Here is a 13,906-nt window from a genome sequence, read left to right on the forward strand (position 1 = left end):
TTGCGGCGACTAAAGGGAATGAGACCGAAGAGGACATAGAGTAGGAAGAGATTCATACCTGTGGTGGGGCGGGTATCTTGAGAGACAAGGATAACTTTTTGCCAGACACTGGAGAAGACACGGTCCATGTTTAGATAACGAATAATGGATCCTTACGGTAGGGCTGTCACGGTTGAGGAATTTTCACCGCGGTGAAGACAGGGGGCGCAATATCGCGGTATGCGATAATATTGCAAAAAAAAAAAATCCCCGCAAAGCACGGCCTCTTGGGGCTTATTGCTTAATTTAAAAAAGGTTATTAAAAAAAAGACGAGGCAATTTTATAACACTTCTTATTTATTGAATGCAGATCAAAGGGCGGTAACGGCACAGATGCAAGTTGTTTCTCCTGATTGAACTTAAAAACTAAATTCAGGAGAAGGCTGAACGTTTAAATGCATAAAATAAAATAAATAATAAATAAAGTAAAAAATTAAGTAGCCTATACAAAATAAGAGAAACCAGGCACTACAATTTCACTCACACACACACACACACACACACACACACACACACACACACACACACACACACACACACACACACACACACACACACACACACACACACGCGATGATTTATAACTCGGTCATGTCCTTGTTACGAGCAAGGAAAACCAGCATGTTAACCTTATGCGGTTTGAGACAGGATCTGAGAGGGGTGACAACATTTCCAGCGACACTGAAAACCCTCTCGGATGGTGTGCTTGTTGCGCAAATACACATGTACTTGCGTGCCACTTTGGAGAGCAAGGGAAATCTCTCCTGGTTGTTGCACCACCATGCCAGGGGGTTGTCATTAGAGTCGATGGGTTCCTCCTGCAGGTAGCGAGTGAGCTCCAGGTCGGCTCTGGCTCTCTTCGGGACGGTTGCAGACGTGCTTGTCCGTGACTTCAGCAGGTCTCCGAGCGTTCTTTTTTTGGTGGGTGGTGGCACCGCTGTCTGCACCAAGGACTCTGGCTGGTCAGCAGCTGACGCACTGGCACCGCTCTCTCTGTCTTCCGTGTCCAACATTTCATTGATCAGCGCGCACTTTGTCTCCTCCTCCGCATACTCATCAAAATTGTTGCCCCGATATCTTGGGTCCAGCAAGCAGGACTTTGCCAAAGTTGCTTGTAGAGCAGCTGGTCTGTACTTCTCCTCGAGAACACTGCACATCTTCCGCTTGATGTCTGAGGTCAGAGTGGTGTCCTCGTCTGATGGTTTTAAGACATCTTCCGTGAGGAGTTTCAGGACAGGTTTAATTGATGAGACCGTGACGTAGTTCTCGCCAGACAGCAGATCCGTAAAATCAGCCGCTGGCTTTAACGCCGCGTTCACCGACTCCAAAACGGCAATGTCCTGCCAGCTGGGGATGAGATGCTGATGCCGCCGATCATCCAAAACTCGTTTTATGGCGGGGATTTGCTCCAAGACTCGGTCCACCATTTTTTGTTTGGAGCCCCATCTTGTTGGACAGTCCTGCATGGACGGATTAATATAATTTTTGAACTGAAATAACACCAGCTTATTATTATTTCTAAATAAAAGTCAACATTTACCATTATATTTCGTTTCAGTGTATTTTTTTCTAAACGAAAAATATTTTTTCAGCATCTCAAAAAGCAAATAATCACAGCAAGACGGGAAAATAGCCTGTCGGCTGCAAGTGCGTCAACTAGGTGTTTATTTTGACAAATCATAATATGGAGGCTCAATGATAGGCCAATTGTGTTATTAAGTGGACTTACAGTGGGTTACAATTAAAAATAACTTCTGAAAGCCTTACCATTATGAGTACGTGCTGCGGGGTTTGAAGCTCCGCTTGCGCTTTCGCCAGATCCCTCCTCTTCAGCCAGCTCTGGGAGAACGCACCCACTAAGGTATGGCACTGGCCCATTGCTCGCGATGTGCGATCTTTAACGCTTGCCATTGCGTTTGTCACTGCCAAGTGTAGATTGTGTCCGAAGCAGTTCAGCCACGTCCAGCCCAATTGTTTCACTGCTGCCACGATGTTTGCCCCGTTATCTGTCGTTACGCACGCCAGCTTCTTCTCATCCAGGGACCACTCATCAAATGCGCTGCGTAGAGCCTCTGCGATGTTGTCAGATGTGTGATTCAGGGGCATAAACACTGTTTCGAGGCAGCGTGATTTTAGAGTCCAGTCTGTGGTCAGGTAATGAACAGTAAGACTCATGTAAGGAGTCATGTTCACACTTGACCACATGTCAGTGGTGGCAGAGAAAAAGTCCACACTTCTGAGCTCACTCTGAACTGATGCTCTTACTGAATTGTACATTTTAGGCACAGCAGTTTCTGAGAAGTAGGTTTTTCCTGGCAACTCATATTGCTTATCAAATTTCTCGAGCAGTGACTTGAAAGAAGGTTTCTGTACAGTGGAAAACGGCACCATCTCCTCAACTAGATACCTTGTAACAGCGCCTGTTAGGCGTTTATGTCTGTCACTGTCTCTGCTGTATTTGCCGACTCGAGAAAAGGCTTCGGCGACTCCAAGCTGTCGGCTAGCACCGACATGAGCTGCTCCGCTACCCTGTGTGGCAATCCGCGCCGCAATAGATGGATGGTAGCTTGATAGGTGAGCCCTTAAATTTGTTGTATTTCCACGTTTAACTTGAACCGATTTGCGGCAGATTTTACAGATGGCCACATCTAAATTGGCTGGTTCCCCCTTTTCATTTGGCTGAAAGCCGAAATGCTCCCAAAGGGACGAGGTACAATTTTTTTTTGATACGAGTGCTGCCATTCTTTCATTCATTCACTTTTTTTTAGACGTTTGCTTTGGCGGGAGCAGGTTACTACTAACTAAATGAAGTAAGGAATAATCACAGAGAGGCCGGGCAATCGTCTCGGGCGGTAACCTTCCGCGAGCCGGGCATATCAAACTGTTTATTGCCCTGCCTTGAGGTGATTATTCCGTTTATTCGCGCCGGCCAACATAATAAAACAATTCATATACTTTAATAATTAGCCTTTTTCTTATTCGTATTGCATGCTTATTAAATGTATGCTCTGTTTAAGTTCATCTCCCTCGAAAAGTAGTTCCCTTTAGAACTACGGTGAATAACGTTAGCTCAACTGTAGGTAACGCGTTTCTATAGCAACCAACCACACAAGGTTGTGCTCAGTCAGCAGCAAGTAGAACCGACAAGTCAGCGGGCAATATGCCGGATTAATGCACCCCTCCCAGCCAATCAGAATCGAGCATTCTTAAATGAAGTAGAGTAATGAACGTTAATGAATGGGTATCATGGCAACGCACGTTTCATTCTAGAATTCCACGGTCAGTTTCATGAACGCGCAACCCGCACCAGGTCATATGCGGTGATCGCGGTGGCCCATTATCTACCGCGGTGTGCTCTAAATATCGCGATATTTCATTTTTGCGATTATTGCGACAGCCCTACCTTACGGTGATCATAGTAGGCCAGCTGCAGTGACAGACAAGCCGTCCTTTATGTTTCATCATACTGCTCCAGATCCAGAGGTGTCAAGTAACGAAGTACAAATACTTCGTTACCTTACTTAAGTAGAAATTTTGGGTATCTATACTTTACTCGAGTAATTATTTTTCAGACTACTTTTTACTTCTACTTCTTACATTTTCACGCACTTATCTGTACTTTCTACTCCTTACTATTTAAAAATGGCCTCGTTACTCCTATTTAATTTCGGCTTGTTTTTATTCCGCTGGCGTTCAAAAAACACAAACAAAAAAACCTATCCAGATAATTCGCGCCAGAGTGAATTTGATTGGTTGGATGAGAATATAAACATGTACCATTCTTACACCCTATTGGTTTATACGCGATCCATGGCATCTGCGCATGACCAGACTCGTCTACATTCTCTGACTTGACATAAATTTGCGCCACATTCCAGCTACGAAATAGCAGAAGTAGACGATCAAAATGTCCGAACCTAGCACCAGTGAGGCGGCTGGTGGCCAAGAAGACCAGCCAACCCTTCCTCATCCCTGGCCGTACCTGGAAGAACTGTTTGAAATGGTTGGATGCAAAAATAACTCATTTCGAATGCGCTGCAAGCTCTGTGCACCCAAGTACCACGAGCTAATGGCTTTCAAAAACTCGCCATCTAATTTGAAAAAGCATATTGAGGTAAGCGCAGAGTTTGTTATTATCTGTCGATTATTGACAAAATATTGTAGTAACCTAGTAATGTACTAATGGTAAATTTGCAATGTTTACCAATGCTAAAACTATGGCTAGGAACATGCCAATCCATGTCATGGTTTGCTTTCTATCAGTAGCAATGCAATGATTCAACGTTGCATGTTTGTTTGGCGGGCTCAGTGAGATTTGAAATCTCACTGAAACCCCAGCGTGTCCGGTTGCCAAGTAGCCGGACACGTTGGGGTTGACGGGGTTGGGCGGACTATTTCTCTGCTGAACAACACTACGAATGGTAATTGTAAAAGCCACACCGTGTGAAGATATTTTTTAGAATTAGCACTCTAAATAAGAACGTGTTCGTAATGATCTGCCTGGTTAAATAAAGGTAAAATAAAAAAAAAGTTGTATCGATTAAAAATGTACGTCAGACGAAATTCTTAATGATCAATTAATCAATCGTCGATTAATCATGCCCATCCCTACTATATGCAATATTTGTAAGTTAAAGGGGTAGCTTGGAATTTTGGACATGGGGCATGATTCTCCATGAAATTGAATACAACGGAAGTCCTAGATAGTCTGAGCTTGTGGTTTGAGAGAAATTATATGAATCTCAATATGTGCCATTTTCTCCACAGAAGATACACCCCACCCGTCTAGAGAGGTACACACAACTTTCTTCATCAGCCCTCAAAAGGAAGCCATCCACTGAAGATTCTTTGACACCACCCTCCAAACAAACCAAGCTTTGGGAGACCCGAAGAGTGTCCCAGGCAAGTGTGGATAAAGTAGTCCTCAAATTCGTTGTCCAAGGCTTGCACCCCCCACACATTGTTCAGCAACAGGGCTTCATTGAGCTTGTGCAACATCTTCAGCCAAATACAAATGTCATGACGCGCAATACGGTTGTAAACAAAGTCACAAAGGCCTCTGTTGAAATGAAAAGAAACCTGAAAGCTGCCCTAAGTGAAATTGAGTTCATAGCAACAACAACAGACTGCTGGACGGCACACCGTCGCGGTTTCATTGGTGTCACTGCGCACTGGTTTAACCCCCAGACCATGCAGAGATCCTGTGCTGCCCTGGCATGCAAGCAACTGAAAGGGTCACATACCTTTTATGCCCTGGCTGGTGCCCTAAATGATATTCACACAGAATTCAATATCAGAGAGAAGATCGTTCGCACTACAACCGACAACGGATCGAACTTCCTGAAAGCCTTCAGAGTTTATGGGCAGTCTGACGAGAACAACAATCCTGAACCTGTAGGAGAGGGTGATGGAGAAGAGGATGACGGTGGCCAAAATGATGATTCCAATGAAGAGGAAAGCATTGAGGGTGTTGAATTTGTTGATGCCGGAGCCCTTTTAAAAGAGGATGACTACTTGGAATACCAGCTACCCAAGCACCATCGCTGCGCCTGCCACCTGCTCAATTTGGTGTCAACAGTTGATGCTTCTAAAGCAGAGAGCAACCCATTGTACAAGCGTGTGGCAAGGTCCACATTTTCCAAATGCTCTAGCTTGTGGAACAAAAGTTCAAGATCAAGCACTGCAGCTGAAGCAATTGAAGACCACTGTAAACTACAACTCGTAAGGCCTGTGCCGACAAGGTGGAATTCACTCTTTTCAGCTGTAGAAAGAATAGTGAGAATCACCAGAGAACAAGGAGAAGGAGCCCTTGCAGCTGTCTGCACTGAATTAGGTACACCTAAGTAAGTGCTTGTTTTTCTGCCTTTCAGTTAATGAAGTGATTAACAATAGATTAAGTCAGTTTTATACTTTGAATACCGTACAACACTATGGCAATATGCAGTCTCCCTATTTACTATGGATGTGATTTGTAGCAAGCAACACAATTTCATTTCTGAAAGCATCAGATTACTATTTTTCCTTTTTAATTATCAGTTCCTCCAGTTGAAGGTTCTACATCAAGTAGGCTTAATGTTGCATGTTGTGTTTTTCTTTTCTTCTTTGTACAGGTTTACTCCAGTGGAACTCGCATTTCTTGCAGAATATGCCAAGACAATGTCTCCAGTTGCGAAGGCACTTGACGTTCTCCAAGGAGAAACAAGTGTGCAGATGGGATGGTTGGTCCCCACTATTACACTACTTGGATCCAAGCTCCATCACCTTCGCGCCGCCTCCAAGTTTTGTGAGCCTTTGATTGCAGCACTTCTCGTAGGCCTGGACAAACGCTTCGGAGAGATGCTTGCCGATCCAGAGCTGATCGCCGCAGCCATTCTAGTCCCGAAATTTAAGACCTGCTGGACAAGTGAGGAAAATATCCTCAAATGTGGTAAGTGTCTCACTTCTCAACTTCCCCTTAATATGTGTCATTTCTTAGCCAAGTACTTCCGCTCAATTTCAATTTCCCTTCAGTACTAGGTCTGGGACACACACACGCACGCACGCACACACACACACACAATACTGACATGGTCTAAATTGTCCTGATTTTTTTGTTTTTTATTCCACAGGCCTTGACTACATCAGAAGCCACTTGGACTGTCAGGCCGAGAATCACGGCAGTGAGGGCTCCCAATCATCTGAGGAAGAGGACTTCTTTTCCTCCTTGAAGAAGACTGGCCCTCTTGAAACGTCCCAGCAGTTGGATGCGTACCTGGGGTGCCAAGGAGACACAGTAGAGGTACTGAAGACCTTCCCAGCTGTGTACCAGCTATCACTCAAGCTTAATACAGCACTCCCTGCCTCAGCAGCCTGTGAAAGACTGTTTAGTGCTGCAGGGCTGATCTTCAGCCCAAAAAGAGCGTGCATTGGCTCGAAGAACTTTGAGAACCAGTTGCTTTTGCGGCTGAACAAAGCCTATTGGTAATTCTTTGTTTCATAGTCTGTGCTTAACTGGTGTAGATATTGTGTTTTTTTTTCAGGAAATGTTTCATCAATTTGTTATGGTGGGTCCATGTTCGCCAAGTTCTTACTCGTTATCTTAATTTCCTGCAGCTAAGCTTGAATAAAGGCTGTTGATAACATGCCTCTGAAGTTTGACTTTTTGCACCATTCCAATACTTACAGGGAAATAGTCATCATATCTTCTGCTCCATGAAACGCATGTTAATGCTCAGTAGTACACATGTGGTTCTTTAATGTATTTGCATTGTACTAATATGCGTTCATTTTCAATGGGCATAAATGTGTCTGAAACATCCCAATTTTTTCAACATTAACATTATAGTCATTAGATGGCCTTTAGAAAAAGGTTTTTGGGGTGGAAGTGGAGCAGTGTGCTATTAGGTGTGCTGTGTGTGTCACAAATTCACGGATGGGATAAATGCAGAGACCAAATTCCTTGTATGTGTGAGCATACTTGGCAAAAAAGCTGATTATAATTCTATAGGCCCCTGTGGCACGGCCTAAGCTTTTGTCCTTAATGGCATTTTTTTCCCCTTGCATTACTTTTACTTTAATACTTTAAGTAGTTTTGAAACCAGTACTTTTATACTTTTACTTAAGTAAAATGCTTGAGTTGATACTTCAACTTCTACAAAAGTATTTTTAAACGCTAGTATCTATACTTCTACTTGAGTAATGAATGTGAATACTTTTGACACCTCTGTCCAGATCATTGATCTCCCTTATGATAAGCACCTTTTCCTCCTCCGGTGAGGCTCCATTAAGTCTAACGAAGACTTTACAATTCCTTGTCCACGTAGACTTTATCTTATTTTCTTTCCTGAGTCTGCGGGCTTCTCTTGCAATATCCGCATTTTTTTTCGTGAGGTGCTCGTTCAGGTAAACGCCGGTCCCCTTCAGCTTGCGTCCTTGCTTCAGTAACTCCGATTTGTGTTTTCTACTCACAAATCGTATTATGATCGCCGGAGGCTGCTGCGCGTTGGTTTGTTTGCGGGGGAAAACGTGACAATCAGCGATGTGTTGGTGTTGAATAGGCAGGTCCCTGCCACTGAGGAATTGAACGACCTGGGTCTCCAGCGTCTCCAACTCGGCCTGCGGGGAATCCCCTCCGGGTGCAGCCGAGGCTGTGACGTTTGCATAGGAGCGGTGTCTGGTCTTCAATCCGGTGATTATCACATCATCAATGCGCGAGTATTGTTCCAATTCATCCATTCTGACTTTCAGGTTTACTATTTCCCGATCCTTCTCTTGGTTCTCGTTTTTAAGAGTGACCAGTTGCTTTTGGAGGCCGTCTACCTGTTCAAACAACTTGAGTATCTGTGTTTGCTGCGAGGCAATTTTGCCAATCTCTTGTAGAATGTTGCTCAGAGATTGCTTTATTTCATCCATCTCTTCTTTTGATTTTTTAGCGGGCATTCTCCTTTCAAAAAAAATCTTAAATAAGTACTTTTGAACTCCAATCTTTAGTAAAACAGCTCAAATGAGCTGCACAGGTACACAGGTGACTTCAGTGTCAGCCATCTTGCCTGACACGCCATCACTGCTCTTTTGATTGGTTTGTGCCATCCATCGTACCTGTCAATCACAGGTGCATGAAAGGCAACCCTTCTCAATGGTGGCGAAACGTAGGGAGGGAGGGAGCCGAGAGGATGGCAATGTAGTAGTTTCAGAAACTTGCTCCCATCTGCTCTTTTACAAACCTGCTTTAATCTGAGCCACTGAGGGCTGATGTGCCTGGTTCTCTTCCTGATTATACTAGCAAGTCAATCACTGTGTTGTACCTCCTTTTAACGAGCCGCAATTACAATGCGGTCCAACATCTGCCCTCTGACACTCCCACTTGTGATGTCACTAAGTCACAGGGCAGGGCAGCTTTTGAAAGGGCTTGTAATGGCTAATCACTCTCACACCTGGAGGTAAAACAGGGGCCCTCAAAAAGATCATTTAGTTTTACAACCTCTCGGCTAGTAACATTGCTTTAATAACATCAAACTAATTCAGCCCTGAGTTGTTCTCTCCCCCGCATGTGGGCTTAAGCATCATGATTATGCCACCGCTAGGAACATAAGTGTGTGTGTGTGTGTGTGTGTGTGTGTGTGTGTGTGTGTGTGTGTGTGTGTGTGTGTGTGTGTGTGTGTGTGTGTGTGTGTGTGTGTGTGTGTAGTGTTTTTAAGGGTGCTATCTTTATTGAATGAATTGGTTATTGTATTTGAACTCACAGTGGGACACAGTGACTGCCAATATACAAAGTGACGTGGCTTTAACTTTACACTTCTGTACGACCCTTCTTACTTAAGGCCTTATCCTTTCCTGTGCTTGTCTGTGTGTGTTGGTGTGGTTATTCATATCCCTTCAAGGGTGTAGTAGTCCGTGCTCATACTCATGATCACATGAATGATGAAGGATGCAGATTGGTGCTTTTGAAATACAAGTGGATTCCAAACATGTAAACACAGAAACAAATACAGATCCCAAATGTTGTCCATGGATGGTAGCAATAAACCCAAGAGTCAGCATTTGGGCCCCAACTTCTTTCTTTTTTTTAAGATGTAAATCCTAAAATAGTTTGAGACTCAGGCAGCCTTGAATGGCAGCCCATAGTTCTTATTATATTATTAGAGAGAGAAATAATAAAAAAAAATTAAAATCTGTTTTTTCACACCAGAATGAAGCATGGCTCAAACCTGGACCCTCTAATGTTACATATATTATATATGCTACCCCTGTGTTTCCTTTAGGAACGACACACAACGTAGCCCAAGAAGTATAAGTACATATTTCTGGAAATCACTCCTCTAGTGCTCCACACACACACACACACACACACACACACACACACACACACACACACACACACACACACACACACACACACACACACACCAAGGGGCCATCAAATGGGCCTCAGGGGGTGGTCTAACCGCAGGTCAGACCAAACTCTGCGGCGCTACGTTTGTTTCACCGCACACACGCGGTAGACATGTGGCATTCGCTTTATTTACCCGGGCCCTGCACCAAATGGAAAGCGGCAGGTATTTCCAGTACGGCAGCCGTTAACCATTTGCAATAAACCTCAATAATGTTATACCATTTATGATATAGCATACCCCCTAACGATACCATCCCAAACAGCTTGTTCAAAGTAAGCCACCATAATGGGCTCCCAGCGACACACTTAACTGGTGGTCGTGGCAACCTGATGACATCACTGTTCTCCCTGTAATTGGTCTAAGGAAATAGTCCTGATAACGAGTGTTGTCCCAGCGCTGTCTGTGGTGCTCAGGCGAGGCGGGAGGAGGGGAATGCGTGCAGAAGAAACAGATATTTGTAGTTCCCTGCAGGCCGCCTCTTTCAAACTCCACTCCAATTAATTGCACATTTCCCGCTCAGTGTGTTTGCTAAGTGGTTGAGGGTTTGAGAGCTTTAAGTCAGGAGATCCAAGTCGTCTGTGCTCTCAGCGGCTCCTGCTGGTCGGGGCCCCAGTGTGGGGCCGACACCGGCGCTGTGTCCAATCACGAAAGAGACGGGATGCCTCATCGTCGGTGTGGAAGAGGGACACCGAGTCTGGCCCTTTCTCTTTCTTCCGATGGTTCCGTTTAGCCTCCGTCCTCCGTGGGGCCTGAAGGGGTCTGCCTGGACAGCCGCCCTGAAGCCCCCCCCCTCCCACCTTGAGGTTGGAAGAGAGGAACAGAGGAACAGACGGAGCGGTCTGACGTTGTTCGCAGCGACACACTGGGTAGCATGCAGGGTAAGGGGGGGGGTGCGACTTCCTGGTCTCGGTGTAAACGGTGTAAAAGACGGGCGCCTCTCACTGCCGTCCCCCGGTGCCACAAAAGGTACTGGCTTGGCACATGATCCCTGTGCCGCCGTGTGCCGGGGGCCGCGGCAGTCCCTAACACGTGTCTGCATCCCGTCCTCCCGGCCTGATGGATGGTGATCCCTGGAACGCCGGTAATTGGGCTTCCTCTGCAGGGCTCAGCCGTCCTCCACCCGCGTGGCGGAGGGTCACGCCAACGCCCCGGCCTGACAGCAATCTCTCCCAGACACTGCATCGTCGTGCTGATGAACTGGGATGAGCGGGGGTTGCGGGGTAATGATCTGTTCTAAGTGTTAGCGTGCGGAAGAAGGCTGTAGACAGGTGACAGTGGGTTCTCAATTCATACCCGGGGTGGTGAAGTGCAATCAGGGCGCTGATGTTGATTGGTTGACACGTGTGACATGCTTTTAGTGGCGACAGCAAAATCCATTAGAGTTCTCCTGTGTAATGTGCACCGCGCATTAATGTTTCAAGATGTGTCAAGTTAACACAAGGTTGTTTTAATCAGACATGTGTGTTGTGGCTGTGACATATACTTGTTGTGCGTTTACCACCCGCTGGGTTTGATGTCCAGCCTGACCCTGACCGAACAGCAGGGGGCCGCTGAGGCCGGTGCAACATTTATGACAAGTGGTAAGTTACTGCAAGAAAATAAGAACTGAATAATGCAGAAGACGCATCATGGTTATATCTTGGATGGAAGAGATGAATAAAATATGCATGGAAAATATAAGAATGTAAAACGTTATCGCTTATATAAGGCATTTAAGCCTTGGCTTTAATGCACTTTAATAGGCACCTTTTTGAGAAGATCATCGTAAACATTTTATTGACACAATGAATTTTGTTAGGAAAGCTTCAACAATCATATCAAACTGACATAAAGCTGAATCATCCGTGGAGGGCTAATTTTAGCTGAAAAATATATATCTAACGCTGCAGAGTAGTCCAACAACTTCATGTTAAGAACACACAAAATGCAAAACTCTCTGCCATACCTGTAGGTCCATTCTTATCATGCGTGTCTGTGAAGATGTGAAGGGCATCTTCACTGTGTTTAACATGTTTTAAAAGAGTCACGTGTTCCTGTCTGGCTGGTAGCCCTGTAATGGTCTGCGGCTGTGGCTCATAGGCTAATTGAGCCACACCCATTCCGGTGCCCCTTAAGAGGACAAGAGTTCTAGACTGGAGGGAGGCTTGAGTTGTGCAAGTGAATCAACTGTTGTGGTTTTGTTTGTTTTTAAGTAAACATGCTTTTTACCAACAACCATGTGCATCAAGGAAACTCTCTCACAGTGTCCCCATACTGTCGACATTGTAGGTGTGCTGCATTTATGTTGTCCATTATGTTGTTTCAAAGAGCAAAGGAAAATCAAAGGCATGTTGTTCAAATCTTCCCTGTAATATATTCAGCAGCATTGCTCTGGGTTTACAAGCAGAAGAGATTCATGAATAAACGGTACTGCTGCCTCCTTTTAAATTGGGCTCGGTCTCAGCCAGCCATTGGTGCTCTCTAACAGCTCTTTATTTCAAGCTCCTTTTTGTGTTCTCCATACCTGCAGCTGGTTGCACCAGCAGACGGTAAGGTCCCACTTAGGCCACGGGGTATGTAAATTGCCCAAACGTTCGACTTTACACTTCTACTAAAAAAATAGCAGTTGCACCAAGCAGATAGTTTCAACGTAACACTTATAACTTATATTTTACACCTCCCCTCTAGCTGGTGTAAGTTCCATTCTAACGATAAAGATCGGTAAATACGTTAAAAGATTTAAATACAAAAGATGGATATTCCTTTTGAGCAATGGGAAGAGGAATTTCAACGCGGTTTGCGTCAGGAACGGATTGTCCGTGAGCGTATCGATCCATTTCATCTGTCTGATGTCCATTTATGTGTGCGATTTCGAGAGATAAAAAAAAAGAAGAAATCCAGCCCACGTACAAACCAATATTCTAGAGCTATTCCATGAAATACATAGCCAGGTAGAGGCTAACTCAGACCAAAACTCACGACACTCACACAACAAATAGCATACAAAGCTGCAATGAGCTGCAATTTATTATAAAATCCGCCATCGAATAGCTTAACCTCACGCCTACACCCCCCAAGTCAATTTTAGAGAATAAATGACTGTCAAACTGTTTTGGTTTGCCCTCTAATTTGGGTGCCAAGCTGTAATTCCGACGCTTCATTGTTCCGACGTCTCAATGGTCCAAAATATTTCCCATTAGATCGACATGCCACTATGCCGACGGTTCAATGTTACGAAAACGGAACCCATTGTTCCGAAGGGCCGTTTGTCCGATAAGTCAAACAAGAGGCGCATTATAGGCCGACGGTTCAATATGCCGAATAGGCCTACATCTAAAGAGTTTTATACCTCTCTCTCTCTCAATATATATATATATATATATATAGAGAGAGTGAGGTATAAAACTCTTTATGTAGGCCTATTCGGCATATTGAACCGTCGGCCTAAAGCGACTCCTTTTTGAAAAGTCAGACAAACGGCCCTTCGGACCAATGGGTTCCGTTTTCGTAACATTGAACCGTTGGCATAGTGGCATGTCGATCCAATGGGAAATATTTCGGACCATTGAGACGTCGGAACAATGAGGTGTCGAATTACGGGCAGGCCCCCTAATTTGGGTGCTAACGCGTCTTCACTCGGATAAGGTGGAAACTTGTCGGTACTTCCTGTTTACATTGTTGGCTGTCAATGTTTGGCTTGAAATTATGTAAACGTCATTAAATGCGACACTGGTACAATTTACGCACTACTAGTAATAACTTAGTTTAGGCAGTTTCTCAATTCGCGTACTTGTGCGTGCTCGTGGACTTGTGAAACGTCATCAGTCGTTGCCCGAGCACTGTTCCAATTCGAAGCACGCATCAAGCGAGTACTGTCGTAAAACCCGGAAGTGTTCTTGATGCGTACTCGATCTCGCCGTTTCACCGAGCATGCATCGGAGGTGGCTCGTGTGTACTTGCAACCCCTATAAATCCCAGGATGCATTTCGCACTCGCAGCAGTATATGGCGGACAAT

The 13,906-nt window shown here is 44.9% G+C and overlaps 2 protein-coding genes across 3 annotated transcripts; one reads left to right on the plus strand and one right to left on the minus strand.

Moving 5' to 3' along the window:
- Positions 1-261: 261 nt before the first annotated feature.
- On the minus strand, positions 262-3,435 carry LOC130381190 (E3 SUMO-protein ligase ZBED1-like). Its single transcript, XM_056588656.1, has 2 exons — positions 1,807-3,435; positions 262-1,499 (listed from the first exon to the last, which is right to left on the minus strand). Exons 1-2 carry the CDS (start codon positions 2,791-2,793, stop codon positions 618-620), a joined length of 1,869 nt encoding a protein of 622 aa, XP_056444631.1. The 5' UTR covers positions 2,794-3,435; the 3' UTR covers positions 262-617.
- An 89-nt stretch (positions 3,436-3,524) lies between these two features.
- Positions 3,525-7,222, plus strand: LOC130381189 (uncharacterized). 2 transcript variants are annotated; one of them, XM_056588654.1, is made up of 4 exons: positions 3,525-4,153; positions 4,807-5,882; positions 6,150-6,466; positions 6,648-7,222. In XM_056588654.1, exons 1-4 carry the CDS (start codon positions 3,947-3,949, stop codon positions 7,001-7,003), a joined length of 1,956 nt encoding a protein of 651 aa, XP_056444629.1. In that variant the 5' UTR covers positions 3,525-3,946; the 3' UTR covers positions 7,004-7,222. The 2 variants fall into 2 exon arrangements, with proteins under 2 accessions (XP_056444629.1, XP_056444630.1); XM_056588655.1 differs by lacking the exon at positions 3,525-4,153 and having other exon boundaries at positions 4,326-5,882.
- The last annotated feature ends 6,684 nt before the right edge of the window (positions 7,223-13,906 follow it).

This window comes from Gadus chalcogrammus, chromosome 4 (assembly GCF_026213295.1).
Source record: "Gadus chalcogrammus isolate NIFS_2021 chromosome 4, NIFS_Gcha_1.0, whole genome shotgun sequence".
Lineage (NCBI taxonomy): Eukaryota > Metazoa > Chordata > Actinopteri > Gadiformes > Gadidae > Gadus > Gadus chalcogrammus.

Bases quoted from the DNA above. Each gene is read 5' to 3' on its own strand.
- LOC130381190 (XM_056588656.1), bottom strand. From the start codon at position 2,793: ATGAATGAAAGAATGGCAGCACTCGTATCAAAAAAAAATTGTACCTCG. The intron at 1,500-1,806 runs GTAAGGCTTTCA...CCGTCCATGCAG, and splicing joins CGCAGCACGTACTCATAATG to GACTGTCCAACAAGATGGGG.
- LOC130381189 (XM_056588654.1), top strand. From the start codon at position 3,947: ATGTCCGAACCTAGCACCAGTGAGGCGGCTGGTGGCCAAGAAGACCAG. The intron at 4,154-4,806 runs GTAAGCGCAGAG...TTTTCTCCACAG, and splicing joins ATTTGAAAAAGCATATTGAG to AAGATACACCCCACCCGTCT. The intron at 6,467-6,647 runs GTAAGTGTCTCA...TTTATTCCACAG, and splicing joins GGAAAATATCCTCAAATGTG to GCCTTGACTACATCAGAAGC.